Genomic DNA, 20,073 nt, shown 5'->3' with positions numbered 1-20,073 from the left:
GAACAGGTACTGCCAGCTTGCAGCTTCTCTTTCTTGAGATTAAAATGATATACAGTAATTTATGAGTTTTGTTTTTTTTTTTCAGGTTATTTGACATTTTGTTCTCCCAGTATTTGAGCTTTCAGCTGCTGCATTGCCAGAGCGTAACTGAGCAAAGTTCAGGAAGAGCCAGGCAAGATCTCCACACAATGCACCACCTCAGTGCACCACTCCAGCATGATCACACAGGCAGCTTGCACCCAGGATGCAGCCACAGCCTCCCTGCAGAAGCAAGCTGATCTTTCAGCCCTCATGTCAGCACTGGAGATGCAGGACTTGGTATCTGCATCACAACAGATGTGCTGGAGATGTGTGACAGGGCACGGCCGGGCAGAGAAGTGCTGCAGCATGAGGCTGGGGTGCACAGCATCGTGCAAGACTCCTCGAAGCACTAAGCCAAAGGATGCCTGGCAGCTGTAGGGATGGAGCATGAGCACAAGGTCTTGCACTGGTGGGGCAGGAGGCTGAAGCCTTACACTCAGCCCCTCACAGCCCCCAAGCCCCCTCCAGCAGAAGCCAGATAAAGTCCCCAGGAGCAAACCCCTAGGCAAACCACCAGCTTTTCACAAGCACTGCAGCAGAGCCACAGGACCCCCAGCTAGAGGATGCTGTGGGTGATCAAAGCTTGATTTCTTGAACCTACACGTTTCAAAAATTTATAGAAAAAAAAAGTCTCTCCATCCCCAGCTGAAGAATTGAGCCAGCAGCTGCCAAAGGCTGGAGCTGCCCCAGAGCCTGCTCACCCTGCCCTTACCCCTTCCCCTGCATACCCACTGCTGCCCGCTGTCAGGGACGGGATGCCAGGAGACTTGGCTGCCCTGGATCAGGCCGTTCTCAAGGAATAAACCAGCCTGAAGCATGCAGCAGGGAGGCACTGGGGTAGATATTTTGATTCGCAGCTCCAAGGGCTTTTGACAGGAGCAGAGAAAGGACATTTTAAGCATTCCTTTCAGCCTGCACGCATGCCAGCCTGCGAGACCCCTCCTGGGGCAAGGCACAAGAACAATCCCGCTTTCAGATCAAGGGCTCTTTTGTCACCCTGCTGTGAGCCGCTTGACCTTCAGAGTCGGAAGCGAGCTGGTATCACGAGCGGTCTGATGGGCCCAGGCTGGGAGCAAGCCCAGGCACTCGAGAAGGACCGAGCCCGGCTGCCAGTCCCAGCATCCCAGCTGGGAGATCAGACCTCAGCCGGAGAGCTCGGCTCTAAAAATGCTTGTTTCAGCTCAGCACATTTCCCCCAGCAGCCAGACACAGAAGGGTCACCCAGGGCAGCGTTTCCATTTGCAAGAATATCCTTGCCAAGATGTAACAGACCTGGGCTATGCTACACCAGGGTATCCAGAGAGGGTTTAAGCCTTTGAAATTGAAGCTAGCTTTCATTTCGGCAACAGCATCATCACATTTTTTCAAAATGCATCAATTTCCCCCACACAGACTGCTCTGAGGACTGAGCCTACAATCACCTCCCCCTCCATTCTCAGCTCCCCCTCCAATTGCCCCACCTTGAAAATTTGGAGCTCTCTTCCCTATGCTTAATCACTGAGGTATTAATTACCAGACACTGCACTTCTGAATGACACATCAAGGAGGCAGCTGGCCCATACACAGGGAGAGCACAAGCAGAGCTTCTGCCTAAAAAACTCACCCGATTCCCTTGTGTGCGCCCTTCTGAGCACTGCTCCCTTGTGACAACACAAGCTGAGCCTCCCCCCTCCAGAGATGTCAGCTAATTAGAGTTAACCCCACTTGTTATTGCCATAACAAGTCACCTTAGGCACAGCCACACTGCCAGAGCTCTGTCCTTGCCACTCTTGCCTCCTGCCCCAAGACCACAGCACTGGAGGAGTCACCGCTTTGCCTAACCAGCCTCCAAAATGCTCCAACCAGGCATCTCAAACCAGCCCCAACTTCAAAATCACACCTTGTAGCAGTGTGTTTGTACACCAGGGATGCAGAAACACAGCCTGAGCCCTACACCATGGTTTGCCCTCTGGTCTCGCACCCACACACTCCCCACATTTCCACACCCCGCAGCACTGCATTTTGCATGGTGCCCAAAGGATGCTGGCTGACCCCAGTCAAGCCAACATCTTCCCTCAAACCTGACCTGCAGGGTCTGAAGCCCTGATAACAGCAGTCATTGCAAGGAGGCAGGAACATGTTCGGGTATTAACCACCGGCCAGAAGGAAGCCATTGCTCCGCGGACAAAGCAGCAGGCTAACCTGCACAATGCCCAGGTCAGCGTGGGCGAGCTGAGCGCTGGCGCGGACACCGGCTTCCCCAGAAATGACAAACACAACAGATGCACCGAGCTCATGTAGCAGAACCACCGTTCTCCCTCCTGCAGAGCCCTTTCAGCATGTTTGCACACACGCGCTCCAGGTCCGCATGCGCAGCCTGCCCAGGCGCTGGGGTGTTACAGTACACATTTAACTAATTCAATAACAACAAAAAAAAATTAGGGCACACAGCCTGCGATTAAGGAGAATTTCTTTCCCAACACACTGGCAACATGCCTGCAATTAGCAAGCCCTTGATTCTCTATAAATCCCCTAGAGATCAAGAGCACCTGACACCAGAACGTCCTTAGGTCTTTCATAACCCGGAAAGTCCCCCCCCCCCCCCCCAATCTCCGTTTCAACACTGGTGAGATTTTTCACACCTTACGGCTCAGAAACACTTAAAAACCCGGGACAGCTTGCTCCCAGCTCCGCAGGTCACACCAGATCCGCCGGGGTAATTGGCAGTGCAGGTGGGCTGCGGCTGATACAAGCCAGGGCAAAATTACTCTCATTAAAAGCAGCAAAGCCAGGCTCAGCACAACACAAGGAAAATTGCTTCCCGCAAGGGCTCTGTCGAGCCAGCCAGGAGGAGGCAAGAGCTAGAGCAGCCCTCGTGTTAATAAGATCCCCCAGAAACGTAAACCCCAGTCAGAGTTGCTGCATGGAGGCAGGACAGAGCCATATGGCTTTTCCCAGCAAACAGCCCCAGCTGCCATAGGGTTAAATCAATGCATGAAGCTATTAAAGGGGGTGGAAATGTTTTAACATGGTTGAGTGAAATTCCTCACACTTAAGTCTACAAGGAACCCCATTGGGGCTTAATAGGCTAACACAACCCATCCCATTACAGGTCGTTAACACACCCAGGAGCCTTGGGAAGAGGGGCAATTAGGGCTCCCCCTTCACCTCTGCAAGTGGGACCCCAGCTTTAAGCCTCAGTGATGAGGAGGAGGGATGCAGAAATTGGCCATCCTCTCCTCTCCCCCTGCACCTTCTCCACCCAAAAGAGCAAGAGCTTGCAGCAGGTTGAGCTCTTGCCAGGCTGAAGGAGCAGAAAGTTGGTCCCCAGGGCAAGGTGCAGCGCACAAAGCTCCCATTTGCAGGATGCCCTCGCTCCTCCCTGTAGCCCCTGTCCATCACAGGACAGCAAGAACCAGGAGATACCAGCACAACCGTGGCCTCGGGCACATTTCAGTCCCAGGGAAGCAGTCAGCTGCACCCCAGAGGCTTCAGTGCGATGCTGGAATTACTGCAGCCCTCAATTTTTGCCCTATGGAGCATGGTATTTCCAGCCGAAAAATAAGGCTAAGGCTCCTCAGGAACTTAAGAATAGGTATATACACTAGTTATTTTCCACTGACAAAAGCACAGCAACAAAAGCTCGGGTAGGAGGAGGGTCAGGGAAGCAGGACAGACTCATCCCATCACCCCTTGAACTACCAGGTCGGAGCACCTTGCCCTGCTCTCCTCCAAGCATCCCCGAGGAGGCAGCTGTGGCTGTTAGCGTGGTGTGGTCAGAGCCCAGCAATTGCAGGCCTGGAGCTGAAAATAAGGAAAGAAATGGCTCACAGAAGTGGCTGCTGGCTTCTCCCCTTCCTGCTGGCGGATCGATACAGCCAACAACTCCAGGGAGGGGCTGAAATGCCAAACTGCCGAATAAATCCTGCCAATACAAAAACAAGTCAGACCCAGAGCATTGATGCCTTGCTCGGCTGGGAGCAGAGACCAAGATACAAAGGGCTCTGGGTGGCTGCAGGAAGAACGGCTGGGGAGGGGATGGGCAGACAGACCACCCCTGTGGGAGGACACCTGATGCAGTCCCAAAAGAGCAAAATAAAATAAAATAAAATAATCCTTCATGGAGAGCACAGACAGCTCTGGAGGACGTGATTCAGCATATTAGGACTTCACTGTGATGAAGCTGCTTTTTAACTACTCCCATAAAAGCATCCAAGGCTCCCATAGAAATTTAAGGAATAAGCCCCAAGGGTCTTTCCCCATGAAATACCTCTTCCTTTATGCATCCAGTCCTCATCAGTCTTAATATCTCGTTACACATACGGTCCATCAGGGCTCTCACGGATGAGGTTTTACCTCCTTGTCTGTCCCCAGCTGAGCGGGGCAGGAATCTACAGGACAAGGACACACTAAATGCAACTCTGGACTTGCACCAGCCTAGCCAGGACTCACTCCAGCCCTTTTTCCTCTGCTCTGTGGTGGGGCACCTGCCAAAGGCTCAACTCACAGCCCTTTGGGGGCCAGATGCAGGCTCTCAAACCATGGTGGTATCACTGACGCCTGTCTCTCCCATCCAACCCCGCACAGGCTGCATTCTCAGTTCTCTCCAAGCACCTCCACAGCCACTAAACCCCCCACTGACCATCACCTGCTCATCACAGCACCCCCCTTGCCCCAAATTGGGCTGACACCCACTGGAACATCACCCCTCTGGCAGGCTGCAGCCTAGGGGCTCACAGCAGCACAGCCCCTCCTCTGGGCTCCCACTTTCCCACATGCCCATCACTGCACCCACCTTTCCTTGAGCAAACATGCCCTAATCCTGCCTGCCTCCAGCTGCAAATACTCCTCTGCATCCTCCTCCAAGCCCCCTTCCAGGCTCCCCTTTCCCTCCCAAAGGAAAACACTGTGCACTGCCTATAGCAAGGTGCCCATGTGAACTGTATGTTTATAGGCAAGCTGCTTCATGCTTTGCCCCTGTCATGCTGAGCAGCCCCAGGAACACCTACAGACACACAGACCCCACCACCAGGTTTGCTCTGATGCCTCAGGAGCGAGCAGGCAGCTCCTGCACTGAAGCCACTTGCAGCCACCCCCAAGCATCAAGGCTGTAGCCAAAAGCTACCCATGCTTGTGCAAGGCAGACAGTGAGCACAGCCCAGCAGGGTCAGGCCATGCCCCAAAACCAGAACACACTTCAAATCACTGGCTGTCCCCACATCAGGCAGAAGCAAGCTCCACAATAAAAATAAAAAAATAAAAAAAAAAAATAAAATTGACTTCCTTGCTGTCCCCCTTACACAGGGAGAAGACTAGGTGGAAGGGACCTCAGCCTCATTTTGGGTCCATGCCCCTAAAGAGGGGATCCCAACCCATCCACCCCTGACCAGGCAGGCATGAAGCAGCACAGGGAAGTGCTCAGCCCCTGCCAGAAGGTCAGAGAGGAGCGAGCACCTAGCCAGGCAAGAGCCACATGCTGTGATGTTCCCTGCCTCACATCAGCACAGATGTTTTGCAGTGATAAAGACCAAGGCCAGGGTATGGGAGGGACCCTCCTGGAGAATTGGGGCACTGCCCTAACCCCATTTTGCCCTGCTTGCATGACACGTGCTGCCAAGCAGACAGCAGCACACCCAGGTGTGCCCACCCTGCCGCATAGCCTAAAAAAGTAAAGACCATTTCCTCGCTCGCTCCACAACACATTTGTTTTGTGCTGCAGACACTGGCAGGTCTTATTTGTAAGATCATGAAATGGTCTGAAGCCTTACAAGAAGACGTCAATTAGATGCTCCAAGCCCTGCCATCAGCAGAAGGTCAAGCACACGGCGCGCCGTCTCGCCGGAGCTCAGCCCCACGCCCCCCGCTTCCACCAGGCTGCTCCGAGGGGGGCTCTCTGCTTTCACAGTGCACCAGGAACTGGTGTGCAGCTGGGAGGGGGGGGGGGGGGAATAAAAGACTTTTTTCCCTTTAAACAGGCAGGCTAGATGTGTAACAGCTTCCCAACTTCAAGCCGTTTTGATCCAGCCAGCCCCCTCTCTGTTAAGTTCTGGCAAGAGACAGGCACAAAGCACCAATTAAACAAAGACGAGTTATGCTTTTTCTGTCAGGCAAAAAGAAAGGGGGGGGGTAAAGCAAAGGGGGAAAAAAAAAAAAAAAAAAAAGAATCCAGCCCTGAAGTCATTTTGCTTTCAAAACAAGCTGTCAAGGCAGCTCCTCTCCTCCCGTGGAGGAAGAGCAAGGAGCACCCACACACGCTGTGTGGCATCAGTTATCTGGCTGCACCACCAGGCACTTGGCACGTCAGGCCCAGCCGTGCCCCCGGTTTTCCCCAGGGCATCCATCAAAACCTTTGACAGGGCATGAGAGCAACAGATTCCTGGTGAACATGGGCTGAGCACAGCCCCACCAGCTCCCTGACAGTCCCCGCTTATGGCCATTAGGCTGGAGGGAGAAAATACAAAACCCAGGAGCAGCACGTTTTCAGAGTACTAACTCATCTGGACACCTGAGGAACTCTCTTTTTCCGAGGCAAATATGCTCACAGGTGGCACAGCAAGCAAAGCCTGCCTTTTGTGGCATCCAGGTGACCCGTTTTGAAGCCTGCCTACACGGCCAGCAGCAACCCCGCCTCACAGCTGAGCTCAGGACAGCAAGCAGAGAGGTTCTCCCATGCACACCACATCACTGCTTTCTTCACCCAGCCCAGGGAAATCAGTGCTGCTGGGTGAAACCAAGCTACCTGCCGTCACGACGCACTGCTGAGGTGCCACAGAACCCATTCCAGGAGCACAGACACAGCAACCTCTTCATCACCTCAGCAATGAGCATCTCCCGAGCACCAGCAAGCTGTGCCCGAGTCTCACCCAGCAAGCACCAGTCCTGCAGAAGGCTGCATTACAGAGGTCCCTCCAGGCTTTATTTTTTTGCATGTCATTGAGGAAAATAAATAGCAAGTGTAACCACTTCGGGCTGGAAAAGGGCACGGATTTCAGCAGTGCACACAGACTGAGCCCAGCTTTAATATTGCATTTGCTACCACGGCTGAACCCCCTCTGCAGAGCCCGTTGGTACTGGATCGGAGGTGCACAGGCTCAGCATCGCTTCCAGTTCTCCCTCAGTGAGCAGCATCCAGCTACAGCTGCAAGGTCACCCCCAGGAGCAAACGTACAATCTCCTTCCAACTGGGCAGCACTCGTGCTGGGCTGACCTCTCCCAAGGAGGGGTTTGCTCTGCCACATTAGCAGGGAGCACCCCACAATTAGGAGAGAAGAGGACCCCTGCCCTGCTCTGGCTGCTGGGGCTGGCAGCACGCACTCCTGCTCGCTACAAGTGCCCTGCTCATTAGCATGGGGTCACTCAGCTGCAGCAGGGCACAGGCTCCGCTCGGTTGTTGCAACACCACTCACGTCCACTGCCATGGAAGTGCTGAATTTCCTCTAAGAGCTCTGAAGCTTTCGGTTTGAATTTAAGGGAGAGAAAAAAAAAATCCCACATAAAGAAGAGCAGGATCTTTGTAAACATATCAGAGGAAGAAAAGAAAGTGAATCTTTGAGCCTCTTGACCTTGGCAATGTCCTTATAATTACAAGCCTATTTATTTTCAGTTAAACCCCAACTATTGAACAGACAGTGTCAAGTTGTTTTTTCTGAGCAGGTGATTACCCTGCCTGACTAATCTAATGAAAATTATCAGGAGGCTACTGACCTCTCACTACGCACACTAAATAATGCACAAAGCTTCAGGATCAGACAGGCAAATCATAGCCCTGCCTTATCTTATCACTTTCTATACAGCTCCAGGCTTGTTCTGCTCATGTTTGGCTGTGTTAGCCAAATGCTATCTCAGTGGAAACAACAGCGAAGCCAGCCCCGAGAATTGCACAGCAAAAAGTTACCTCCGTAAGATTTATTTTTATAGGAGACAAGAGCTGCAGCAGCAGATATATTTGGTCTTTTAGTTGCTGTCTGGCTCCTGGGCATGTTGGAAAAGGTGGTGGTCCCCTGGCATAGGGCTTTGGGAAGAAGCAGCATTGTCCTGGGACTTGGATGAAGGGTACAAGGCAAGGAGTAAAGAAAGCAGCACGCAGAGAAAGGAATATTTTAGGACAGGATATTTTGCAGACGGGAAAACCCACCCCTCCACCGTATCCTCTCAAAAAAAATATATTTCTAATCACTCCTGCAGGCAGGACTAGCCAGCCAGGTGCCACAACAGGGGAGCAAGACCACAGCAGGAGGGTGCCACTGGGGATGCTGCATACCCAGCCCCAGGTATGCTCCAAGAAATGGGGATCAGCAGCAGCTCTGCCCCACTCACTGCAACTCCCCTCTCCTTCGGGGAAAGGAGCAGCTAGAGCAGCAGCTGAAAGGGACAGGAACTACAGCTAGCAATTACAGAGACGAGACTTAAAAAGGGAGCCACAGAGAGGTTATCACACGCTCCCTGTGCAGCCTCAGCTTGAGCAGCATTCACAGCTAGAGAAATAGATTGCACAGGGGAGACTTCAGGCCTTAAACAAGTTTCCACCTGGGAAGCTTCAGAGAACTGTGGAAAAAGCCCTGCTACAAAGGACAATTTAAGTTTAGCTTTTAAGCACCTCCCCAAGCATGAAACCCACACTACCAGAGAAGACACCCCTCCTGCCCAGACCCACCCTCACACACTCATTGCCTCGAGGTCCTTCAGACCCTCCAGGACTGAAGCCCATTGCTCACCGCCATCCAGAAGCTTCCGTACACAACTTTTGCAAACCCCCACCAGCCCCAGGAGTCCCTCCCAGCAGCCTGCCCTCTCCCAGCAGCACCTCCCCTTCCTCCAAAGCTCTCCCCATGCCCCAAGCACCTGATTTATCCTCCCACCCTGGCTATCGTGGGACTTGAGTCACTTTGCTCCACTTGGGGAGGTGCTAAGCAAGACACAGGTGAGCAGGGTTCCTCACCTCTCAAATGGCCAGTTCCTCTCCTTTTGCAGGCTTTCTGAAGGAGAGGGGGGTGAGCAACCTCCTCCAAACCCAGCAGGAGCAACAAGCACCAAGGTGGGTTCAGGCACAACAGAAGAGGGAACAAGAGAAATTATAGAAAGATGGGCAGGAAATAGCTCAAGATTCAGCTTTGGGAAAATACCAGCTAACACATGCAAGGAAAATGATCCATGGCAGAAATATTCAAAGGGAAGCAGAAATCTGGGAAAAATTAATGTCCACAGCAGCAATTGAGGGGGGACAGCGAGCAGGCACGGCTCTGGAGCAGAGGCTCCCACCTCTGCAGGAGGGAGGAGGCGCTGGTGTCACTCTGGTGTGCCCATGCCCTTTTCCCAAGGTGTCTTCAAAGCCTGGCTGTGCTGTCTGGGCAGGGGATGGCTAAAAGGGTTAACTGGCCAGCACTCAGCAAAAGGAGGGTCCTTTGTTTTTCTTCTCCCCCCCCCCACTCTGGGTTGTAGCAAGCTGTCTGTTGCTGTGGCATCCAAGCCCCTTCTGGAAGAAGTTAGAAGGATAATTAAATTCCTCCATCTCCTAGCCTGGGTGACAGGAGCAACCTCGGGCGTACTGCTCGTTGAAGCCAGCACTGTAATTGCTTGTGTCACAGCCTTGCTCCAGCCACGTGTGTTGGTTCTGCCCTTGAAAAAGCCCAGGCACCGCTCCGTTTGTGCCTCCATGGAGCAGCCGCAGGGCACCTTCCTTCCCTGGGCACGGCAGCGAGCGCTGGGGCTGCGAGAGGGACGTGGGCTGGGTGAAAGCAGCACTGCTGCACTGAGTGATGTACCTCTGAACTGCCAGCCTTCCTGTTACATGCTGCCCTGGTGGGGCAGGGGGAACTGAGGAGGTGCTGTGCAGAGCCTGGAGGGTGTGAAATGGGAGGAAGGGGTGGATGTAAAACCGTAGGGCATAAATGGCAGGGCTGGCACTGTGTGGAATCTCCTGCTCCAGTGCCTGCAGCAGCTCCCAGCTCTTTGCACCAGTTGCTCCAGTGCTGGGGCAGTGTTTATCCCCTCCTGCTGCTGGTGCCCAGCCAGCTCCCCCTCTGCTCGCACGGTGGCAGGGGGCTGTGACGCCCAGGAGGCACTGCAGCACACAGGCACTTGCAAACTTGTGTTCTGCGGAGGTTTCTCCTCTCCCAGGCCTGGCTTCCAGCTGGAGACACGTGTCTGTGCTTGTCCACAGCAGAGGCATCCTCCTGGGCTGCTCCCTGCCAGCAGAGCGTGGCAGAGCATCAGTGACAGCCGCCAGGGACAACGGCACAACTCACCGTGCACAGACAAGTGCTCGCCTTCCTTGCTGGAAGCTGGCAGACAAGCTGTTGTTAGTGTCCCTTGGCCTGGTTGAGCTGGAACCCAGCTCGTTGGATGTATGCTCACCAACAAAACCTGGGTCAGATGCCCCATCCAGCCCCAGGAGGAGAAAGGGATTGCACTGAGCCCTTACCCTTGCACACCTCACCCCAGCACCTCTTCTCCAGTGCAATCCCTGGCTCTGCTGCTTCTCAGCACCCGCTGCCAGCTGATCCCAGTGTGGCCCAAGCAACAGGGGGAAAAGGAAGCTGAAATCTGTTTCTCTTCATGCATCCAGCAGCAGAGCTGTTGCTCCGGCCCCCACGCCTTTCTGCCAGTGACAGCGGAGGCAGGAGGAGCCCAGCTGCTCTCCCCCAAGGCAGGGATGGAGCAGGGGGAGCTGCTGCAGGGCCAGCACTTAAGAAAAAAGCATCTTCAGGCTGACAACTCAGCAAATCTGATCTGGAACTGGCAAGAGAAAATGAATGTAAAGCCTTCAAATGTCATTTGAGGGGTTTGACTGCCAGAAGAGCTAGAGACAGACAGATAAGCGCACAGCACTGAACAGAGGGACGGATGCTCTGCTTTTGTCTAGGCAAGGAGAATTTACTAATGTGTCCCGCAGCTGGCATGAGCTGTCAGCAACTCAAGAAATCTGGTTTTCTGCCACCAGCTCTGCTCTGGGACCTCCAGGAAATCCCAAAGCCATTCCAGGTTGCAGTTTCCTCTCTTTGCAGGCACTGATAGTTCCCCGCATCCCCAAGGCTGTGGCGAGGCTCAAGGCTGACCGTGGTAATGTGCCATGGCAAGCAGCCCCCAGGAGCCCCCCAGAACTACGTGCAGGTGTGGGTTTCATTGTGCAATAAGCCAAGACCCAGCCACTGGCCAGCCCATCCTGACTTCTTGTTGTGAGAGGCAAACTCAAAACCATCCTTCCTTTGCTATTGATGCCTCCTGACATGGGCAGGTGGCATTGTCTTCTGTCGTTGCCAGCTGCAGATAAAGATGTGCCAAAATTAGGAAGCACAAATCCTGTATGCTCTTGATGTCAGGGACCCACCTTGGGTGCTGAAGTTACCCTCCATCCCTATTTCTTGGAGGAGGAGGCTAGATGGACCTGAAGTCGCTGGTCCAGAGCAAAAAGGGATGAGGGGCCTGGGATGTGCCACAACGTTTGGGTTCACAGAGCCCAGCCTGCACGTTCTGCAGGCAAAATATCTGCAGACAACAGAGGGAGCCCCCCAAAAATGCGCTGGGAGTGTGTCATGGCCAAAACTGTCGTCCAGCCCACATGCTCCCTGCTGCATCGCCTTCAGCGTTAGCCAGTGCTCCGTGCCTGCCACAGTCCCTGCTTTCATGAATGAGATTAAAAACTAGACGCACCAACATACCCAATGGGCCTGTCAAACTAATAACATTAGGAGGACTGGAGATACTGCAGCAGCAAGGGCCAGCCCCTGCTCCAGAGCCCTCGCAGAAATCACGCACGCAGGAGACAGAAAAGCCTCCGCCGTTCCCGGAACCAGGTCAATAAAAGCACAGACAACTCCATCCAGAGACGGAGACTTTTTATGAATCACAAGAAAGAGCAGCTTCAGCTCCCTCGGCTGCAGACAGGTGGGCAGGCACGGCAGGGCGAGCGGGGGAACGTGTTTGTGCAACACGTGTGTGGATGTGCAGCGAGAGGAAACAGTGCAGCAGAGCTGGGACAAACAGCGACCCCTCGTCCACCCCAACCCGGGTTCCCATATCAAACACCCTCCAGCATGCCAGCAAAATGTGCTTCTTTCAGGTGGTTCCAGAACAAACCCAGCCCCTCCCCAAATTAATAGGTATTCGTGGGTGCACCTTTGCTGTAGCGCTGTTGTTTCCAGAGCTCCTGGCTACGTGAGAAGCCCGGAGGACTGGACAGAGCTTTTTTGATCAAATCTCAGAGCAACAGCGGCGTTTTGTTCTCTTTTCTTTTCTTTTTCTTTTCTTTTTTTTTTTTTAATGCATTTATTTTTCAATCCGCCAGTTGAGAAGCCGAGGAAGCGATGCCCAAAGGAAAGTAAATCACACATCGGAGAAGCCTGGGACAAGCTGCCTGCCCTTTGCACCCCAGAGCCACGGTCTAACTGCAGGAGAGGATGTGTCCTCATTATCACCAGCCTTATTTTTAGTTCCTGGACAAAATGATCATGGAGTGAAGCCTGGCTGCTGTATTCCAGGCAGACACACTTGATTTCAGGAGCTGATGATCACGCCAGCCCCAAGGACCATAGCAGGGTCCTGCACGTTCCTGCGTCCAGCCTCCACGTTATTCTCACCCATGCTCCGGAGACTGGGAAAGCCACCAGAGACCACGAGATGTAGGACAAATACCAGGCTGCAACTTTGTGAACAAAATGCATTCACTGGCTTAACACCCACATAATTAAAAGCAGGCGCATCCCTTGGTAATTACCAGCACGGGGATGTGCCTGGCTCTGTGTTTGCTTTAGGGGGCCGCTGGTGCTACCTACAAAAGCAAAGCTGGTTGCCAGTCCCTCTGCAGAGCGAGGCTGCTCACAGTGCTGGGAAAACAAGGAGCTGAGCCTGCCTTGCCCCCAGGGTCCCCTTCTGCCCCCATCCGAGCAGGAGCACCAGTAGCTCCACCTGGCTCCTGCCGGCTCTGAGCACCACGGCTGGAAATGGGCGACTCGTGCTGCTGGGGAGCGAACTGATGCAGCAAAGATGAAGTGACTCGAGGAATAAAAAGCAGGGAGCAGGAGCAGTCCTAGAGCTGCTCTGTCCCTTCTCTGAGAGGGGTGCCCAGCCCCTGGATAAGCCAGGTCTCAGTTGGTCCCGTGTCCCCTCCATCCCCCCGCCAGCTGTTGTGAATGCAACTAGCCCTCCTTCCCCATCCCATCTACTGCAGACCTCTCCAGCCTTCCTCGTCTGCCCTCCCCAAGCAGGGAGCAGCACAAACCCACCCTCTGAGGGAGAGGGAGGGGAGATTTCCCCCATCATGGTGCTGGGATTAATCTTTCTGTCTGCTGCAGCTTCCTTTCGCTTGGTGTCTCTACAGACATCGTTTGAAGCCAGCAAGTGCCCCAGAGGGCAATGCAAGTCACCTGAAGGGAAACAGCTTCCTCTGGTGCTGACATTCGGGCTGCCCCCGGGACAGGGGGCATCGATGACATCTTTAGGGTGTCACGGCTAATTAGAGCCCTGACTATACCCTCTAATTAGGTAACACCTTCAGACAAACCACCCTCTCCCCTACAAACCACATCACCGCCTTCGGATACCATCCCTAATCGACTTAAAAGCGCTCCGTCCCAGCCCTCCTTCCACTTCACAGGGCAGCCCAAAAATCAATAAAGCCCCGAGCTGGCTGCAGGAGGCCAAGCACAGCCGGGGATGCAGCACCAGCAAGGATGCACACCCGCCTCTGGCTGGGGCAGAAGGCAAGCAGCAGTACATCGTCCTCTGCCCTCCCATCTCCAGTCCTCCCAGAACTACTGGAAGCACCCAGCACAGCCTGCTTCGGGAGAACGGGTATATTTGGGATGTGTCGGTGTCCTCCTTAAAATGCTGCCTGGGGGCTTGGGAAAGAAGCTGTGCTCAGGCTCCCCGTGTCTGGCAGCCAGAAGGCATTTGAGAACTGACCACTTAGAAATTACTGCGCCAGGCTGTTATCAAGCTTCAGCATTTCAGTCCAGAAGCTTGACTTCTGTTTTCATTAAGTGATGAATAAACTGAAAGTGTCTGGATGTTTTCAGTTTCCCACCAGTGCAAAATTTTTAGCAGATAACCAAAAAAAAAAAAAAAGAAAACAACCCCAAGCCAAAAAAAAAAAAAAAAAAAAAACAACACAAGCCAAAACAAAACAAAATAGAAAAACAACCTGCAAACACGCTGAGCAGAAACTATCAAAATTCATAGAAGATAAATATTGAATCCTTCCAAGCCTGCTATGAGAACAATGTCTCTTTATTTGCTTTTTCACGAGGTTTGTTATAACAAGAGAGATACTACAGCATGCAGTGCTTCAATATACACACACGCATTCACAGCTGGAATAATAGACTTTAAGGACAAAAGGCAATATTACAGTTGGATTTATGCAGAAATGCATAAGCACGCCTTCATCAACACGTTCTTTGCACCCTTCCCAGCTACACACGTGGACACAGATATTTCGTATGTCCACACACGCACACACCACGTTCCGGATCGATCCGAACCACTCATTAAATCAGCCTCTCTAAAGTTTCTGCTGCTTTGGGAAAACATGACCCCGAGGAGACATCACACGTGAACTTAACATCCAGCAGAAAATGAAACCATAACACGCTTCGTCTTGAAAGCGAACCCCCCCCCCGCCCCAGCCTAACTCAATCCCCGCTCTGGACAAAGCCTCTAGAGAGGAATTAAAACCATGCTAGGTGTTTCCTGGATTTCCCAAATTCCCCGGAGACTCTCTGGCTGCGTCCACCTCCTTCTCGCTTCGGAGATGTTTCCGGCTGAGCGCTCCCGTCCCCGCTCCTGCTGCGGAGAAATGCCGCGGGTCCTGCGGGGCTGCAGCCGGAGAGCTGTGTCCTGCCCACGCCGTGGTGACACGATGGGGACCGAGGACCAGTGGCCCGGGTCAGCCCCTGGCCCCCGCTGGGGTTTAATTCCTGCCAAACGTGCAGGGGAATTGTGCAAGGGGGTTGAATGGGTCAAGAGCAGCTTTTGCATCTCCCCATTCCCAACAAAGGGATTCCAGCAGATCTCGTGCCCCCTAGTGTCATCCTGGCGAAGGGACCGGCACCGGACCGGGACCAGGACCAGACCAGGACCACCCGCTGCCACCCCTCCGTGCTCTGCCCCAGACTGCACCAGGGACTTTGCTCATGTTATGGCCAGCGGTGGCCAAACTCTGGTGTCCTGCTGGTCCCCAGACCACAGCTACGCACCGCTTCCTCCAGGCATCCTGCCCTGGGGAAGGGCAGCGCAGCCACGCTCGCTGGCCCTGCCGAGTCCCCCAGGGCTGTGACATCCCCGCAGGTGTCCCTGTGCCCGGCACGGTGCCACCTCCCTGACAGTCCCACAGAACCCCAGCAAAACCTTCCCCACCAGCAGATAGCCCGAGCGGTGTCCCTGGAGAGGGGCCAAGAGGAGGAGGCAGAGAGCATCTGCAGTGGCCACTGTCCAGAACACTACTCCTCCTAAAAATAGATGGTCCCTGGAAGGGCACGGCCCTCCCAGCTAACGGGGACAGGCAGAGTTAGGAGCTCAAGGTTTGGGATGATGAAACTTCAAAATGCACAACAGACTTCTGCATCAAGTCCCGTTCTCGTGCCTGCGCCAGGCCAGCACCTGTGGCACTGAGCTCTGTGTGTTAGCACGAGAAGCGATGCACAAAACCAGCCAAGGGCCAGCAGCCCTGTGTGCCAGCTCCTGGGGAAATCCCAAATTTTTTGTGATGCCGATGGGTGTGAGTGGGACTGAAGCACCCAGCTGATCCCATACATGCAGCACCTAAATGAGAGGTGTGCGCTGGACGGGAGTGCAGGGAGTGTGCATCGAGAATACACACTGGCCTCAGTTTCCCCATTTGTCCTGCAGCCCCCATGCAGCTCTCCTTCCCTCATTTTGCTCCTCTTACCTTGCTGAACCATCAGGTTTTGTGGGGAGAGGCACAGTGGTCTCCTGACCCCCTCCCAAACAGCATTTGGAGCACCAGCCTCTTCCAGCATGTGCTAGCAGCACACAAACCAAGCTCGGCAACCCACCACCAAAATTTGGAGGAATTCTCCCCAGGGCACTGACCTGGGTATGCTGCTTCCTTCTGCAACACCGAGCAGGGACTATAGCTTAGAATAATGGGGAAGTAACTCAGTTCAATGCTGACAAAGCATCACAAGCCCCAGCGGGGTGGGAGGGGAGGAGGTGTCCTTCCCTCGCGCTGCCATGCCTGGTATACATCATGTTTAGGGCCAGGCATACGTCACCGACACAAAATGGACAAATTGGAGGGATTTCAGAAAAACGAGCGACAAAAATGATCAGGAGGCAGAAAGGATTGATTTACTAGGGGAGATTAAAAGAGCTGCGATCGGTCTAGCTGGGCTGAGCAAGTACTGACAGAGTGAGTTGGATGCTAATCTGCAAATGGGATGAAAACGATAGGAATAATTTAGCGTCTTCATTAGGAATGGGATGAAATCAAGGGGAACTCTGAGTATGTTGGTGAGGCATAACAATAAATGAATAAAAATAAAAATAAAAAGCAACAACCCCAAACAAAACTCCTTTCCTAGTTGCCCATGGTTTAGTTTCTAACAAAACACACAACGTCTGCAAAACTCCCTCTGCCAAGGGCAGCATCCCTGGGAGCAACCCTGCCTCTCAGCCCAAGGTGTGCGCACACACACGCGTGCACACTCACACACACGGACACACAGAGCCCTTTCCCACCCCGATTTGCACCCAGGAGAGCAGCAGGGCCCCGTGAGGACGGCAGCATGGTGCTTGCTGAGGGAAGAGCCGTGCCGAGGGTGCCATTGCTCACCCAGCTCTGCGCGGGGCGAGGTGCTGAGGCGGCTCCTGCAGACTCGCGGCCGTGAGCCTGGCGGCGAGCGCTCCGATATTTACGCACCAACAGCACATTACTCAGCAACTCCCGCCTGTCAGGCGTAATGGCAGCGGCAGCAATAACACATGACAGAGCCCAGTCAAGCTCCCCGGCCGCGCGCCCAGCCCCGGCAGGAGCAGGATGCGTCCCTCCAGCTCCACAGGGGATTACCTGAGGGTGGCCAGGAGTGCCGGCTTGCACCCACAGAGCTCCCACCGCCACTTTTGGAGAGACATCTCCGAAAGCTGAGGTCGACCGCAGTTATTTGCACTGCTATGTGTATCACAAGCTCTGTGGCTCTGTGGGGACCAGGGGCTGCTTCCTCCTCTGGTTCAGGAGGTGCTGGGCACCTTCCACAGGAGGGCTCAGCACCTCGGCAGGAGCGGCTCTGCTCAGGGCAAATCAGACCAAAGGCAAGGCACGATCGTCAGCTCATAGCTTGGCCTGCTCTGACAATAGGCTCGGATGAAGTTATCCGAAAGGGCTGTTGCAAAGAAGTCTGGCAGGCACGGGGCTCTCATTTCCAAAGCACAGCCCATCTCTGGACAGTCTGCCCTCCCCGGCAAGCCGTGGTCCCAGCACCTATTCCCAGTGAGATGTCTAGCCAGGCACGAGCATCTTTGCACATCCCCAGCCATCAAAGCAAAGCTCAACTACTCACGGCAGGGCAGGGAGCAAGAACAGCTGCCAGAGCTAAATTTGCAAAATCCTAGCAGAAGTCAGTGAGGTCCAGACCAAAAGGCAACCTGAGGAAAGGACCTCTGGGCTTATCCCACTAATAAAAACACAGAGACCCGAAAAAGCAACCGAAGTGCTCGTCAGGCAATTCCTCTTCTGCAACCTGTGCTACAGACACGTGTATATGAGCATGGGGTGGGGAAGAAAGGGGAAGACTGTTTATCGGCTTTCTAAGAGGGAGAGGGAGAAATGCCAATCTTTATACCAAAAAGAAAAAAGAAAAAAAAAAAAAAAAAAGTTTAGTGGATTAAGAAACAATGGCTGGAGGAACATGGGGAAGCCGAAACACGCAAAGCAGGTCCTGTCCCCGGTGAGGGCAGCGTGGAGTAGCTCACGCACCAGTTAGAGTCCCGATCTGGATTTAGGATTGCAGAGGGGAAGTCACCAAGATGTGGAGATGTCAGGGAGTTTGTGCAGCACAGGGAACGGTGTGTGTTATGCAATTCTGGAAAGCAGCCCTCGTCGCGCTTGGGGTGAGCTGCCGAGCCCGGGGAGAGCAGATCCAGAGGCACGCCAGATGATATTCTTATAAAATCAACACCACCCCCCCAACCCCAAATAAATAAAACACCAAAAAAAAAATAATAATAAAAATAAAAGAACAAAATGTAAAAATCAGCGCTGCCACGGCAGAGGAGAGGGCAGGTTGAGCTTTTGGAGAAAGGAGGCAAAACTCTTGCTCTCCCGCCCGGGAAATCCACAGGCTGCAGCTGACAAAGAGCCCCCCCGCAACCTCGGCTCCGGCACGGCTAATGCAATGCAGCAGGCGGCCGGGCTCATCCCCTCCCTGCCTGCAACCTGGTGCGGAGGCAGCGGCGGCAGCGCCGCGCTCCCGGCCGGGGGGACGCGGTGGCGCTGGGGGGGGTGGTGGCGAGGACACGGGGACACACGGACACGGGGACACCCCACGGACACCCGGAGCGGGAAGTGAACTTGCCCTAAATTCTTTCCCCGTGGGTTTCGCCCCCCCCCCCCCCCCGCCTTGCCCCGCTGGCGGCGGCGGGGTCCACGGCGGGGCGCGGACACGCGTGGGAAGGTGCGTGGAGGGTTGGGGTGGGGGGTGAAGAGGAGGCGTGGAGAGGGGAAGGCAGCGATCCCGGCCGCCCCCATCGGCAGCAGAAAAGCAGCAGCGTTTCGGCGCAGGGCGGCTGGCACCGCGGACCCCCCGACCCAGCCTCTCCCTCCCCATCTCCCACCACCCACCTCCCCCCAACCCCAACCCCACCCCACACCCACCCCCATACACAACCCCCGGGCGCCCCCGTACTCACGGCTCCCTCCTCGCCGCCGCTCCCGGCTCTACCCCATGCAACCACCGGCTGCTTCTGCACCGGCTCGGGGGCTATAAGCTCTTTTAAACTCCACCACATAACCCATGTGACCGCAGAAGCCACTGGTAAGGAGCGCCGGGGAGCCAGCGATGAGCTCAGCCCGCACCCCCCGGCACAGCGCCGCGGCCGCGCTCCCGGCCCCGCCGCGCACGCCCGCCCCACGCCCGCACCCCCCCACCCACCCTTTGATTTATTTATTTCCCCCCCCTCCCCGTTTCTCTCCCCCCCATACCCACGCGTGAGCCTCTCCACGAGAGCCTTTGCGTGCGCCCCCGAGGGCCCCGCAGCCCCCTTTCCGCCCCCACGCCACGCCACGCACACGCGTGGGTGCTGCCCCGCGGATGCTGAGCAAGGGGAGAGGGGGGCACTGCATGCCCCCTCCTTGCACACGCACTCTGGTGGATGCACCGTGCATGCTTGCACACGCACCCCACACGCAGGAGCACCCCACGCACCCTCCGTGTGCACCCCACGTGCACCTCTCTGAGACACAGACCCCACGCACCCACTCGCACACTGCCCACTGGTGGGTGGCATGGCACACTGTGGCCACACACGCCCCCTTGCACGCCCTCTCCGAGCACCGAAGTGCCACCAAAATGAAAAACCTGGGCGCACACACACACAGATGGCACCCACGGGTCCCTGCTCCCACACCCTCCTGCACACCCATTGCAAACCGCCCCCCGGCTGCGGGTTCACCCAGCTCCCCAGTGCACAGCTGTCCCACAGGCTGCAGGGCGAGGAGGACAGAGGTGCCATGCACCAGGCTGCTCCAGCAGCCGTGGCACTGTGTGATTTGGGAGTGCCAGGATTAATTGCATGGGGGGGGGAGGACGGGAGCCAGGCGTGAGGTTTGGGTGTGCAAGAGGCTGGGACAGGCAGGCCTGGCCGGGCAGGTGCAGGCGTGTGCTGCTGGGGCACGCCAGCAACACGTGGGAGAAGGCAGAGCTGGCAGGCAGAGGGCTCCGCAGCGAGCTGAGTTATGGAAAATGACTCTTTCCAAGGAATTGCTAAAATTAAAGCAGCGGTGAGGCCAAAGGAGCAGGAGCCAAAGGGGAGGGTGAGCAAGGACAGCCCCGGGGCAAGGAA

General features: G+C 54.9%; 1 protein-coding gene across 1 annotated transcript in view; it reads right to left on the bottom strand.

The window, feature by feature from the left end:
* The window catches only part of CNTFR (ciliary neurotrophic factor receptor), a 182,154-nt gene extending 163,132 nt beyond the window's left edge, over window positions 1–19,022 (bottom strand). The window contains exon 1 of the mRNA XM_032206260.1: window positions 18,922–19,022. Coding sequence (XP_032062151.1) covers window positions 18,922–19,020 — 99 coding nt within the window. The 5' untranslated portion in view covers window positions 19,021–19,022. The remainder of the gene's footprint in view (window positions 1–18,921) is intronic.
* Window positions 19,023–20,073: the final 1,051 nt, after the last annotated feature.

This window comes from Aythya fuligula, chromosome Z, assembly GCF_009819795.1.
Source record: "Aythya fuligula isolate bAytFul2 chromosome Z, bAytFul2.pri, whole genome shotgun sequence".
NCBI classification, from domain to species: domain Eukaryota; kingdom Metazoa; phylum Chordata; class Aves; order Anseriformes; family Anatidae; genus Aythya; species Aythya fuligula.
The sequence above is the reverse complement of the archived record's forward strand: the minus strand, read 5'-3'. Positions and strand labels throughout refer to the sequence as shown.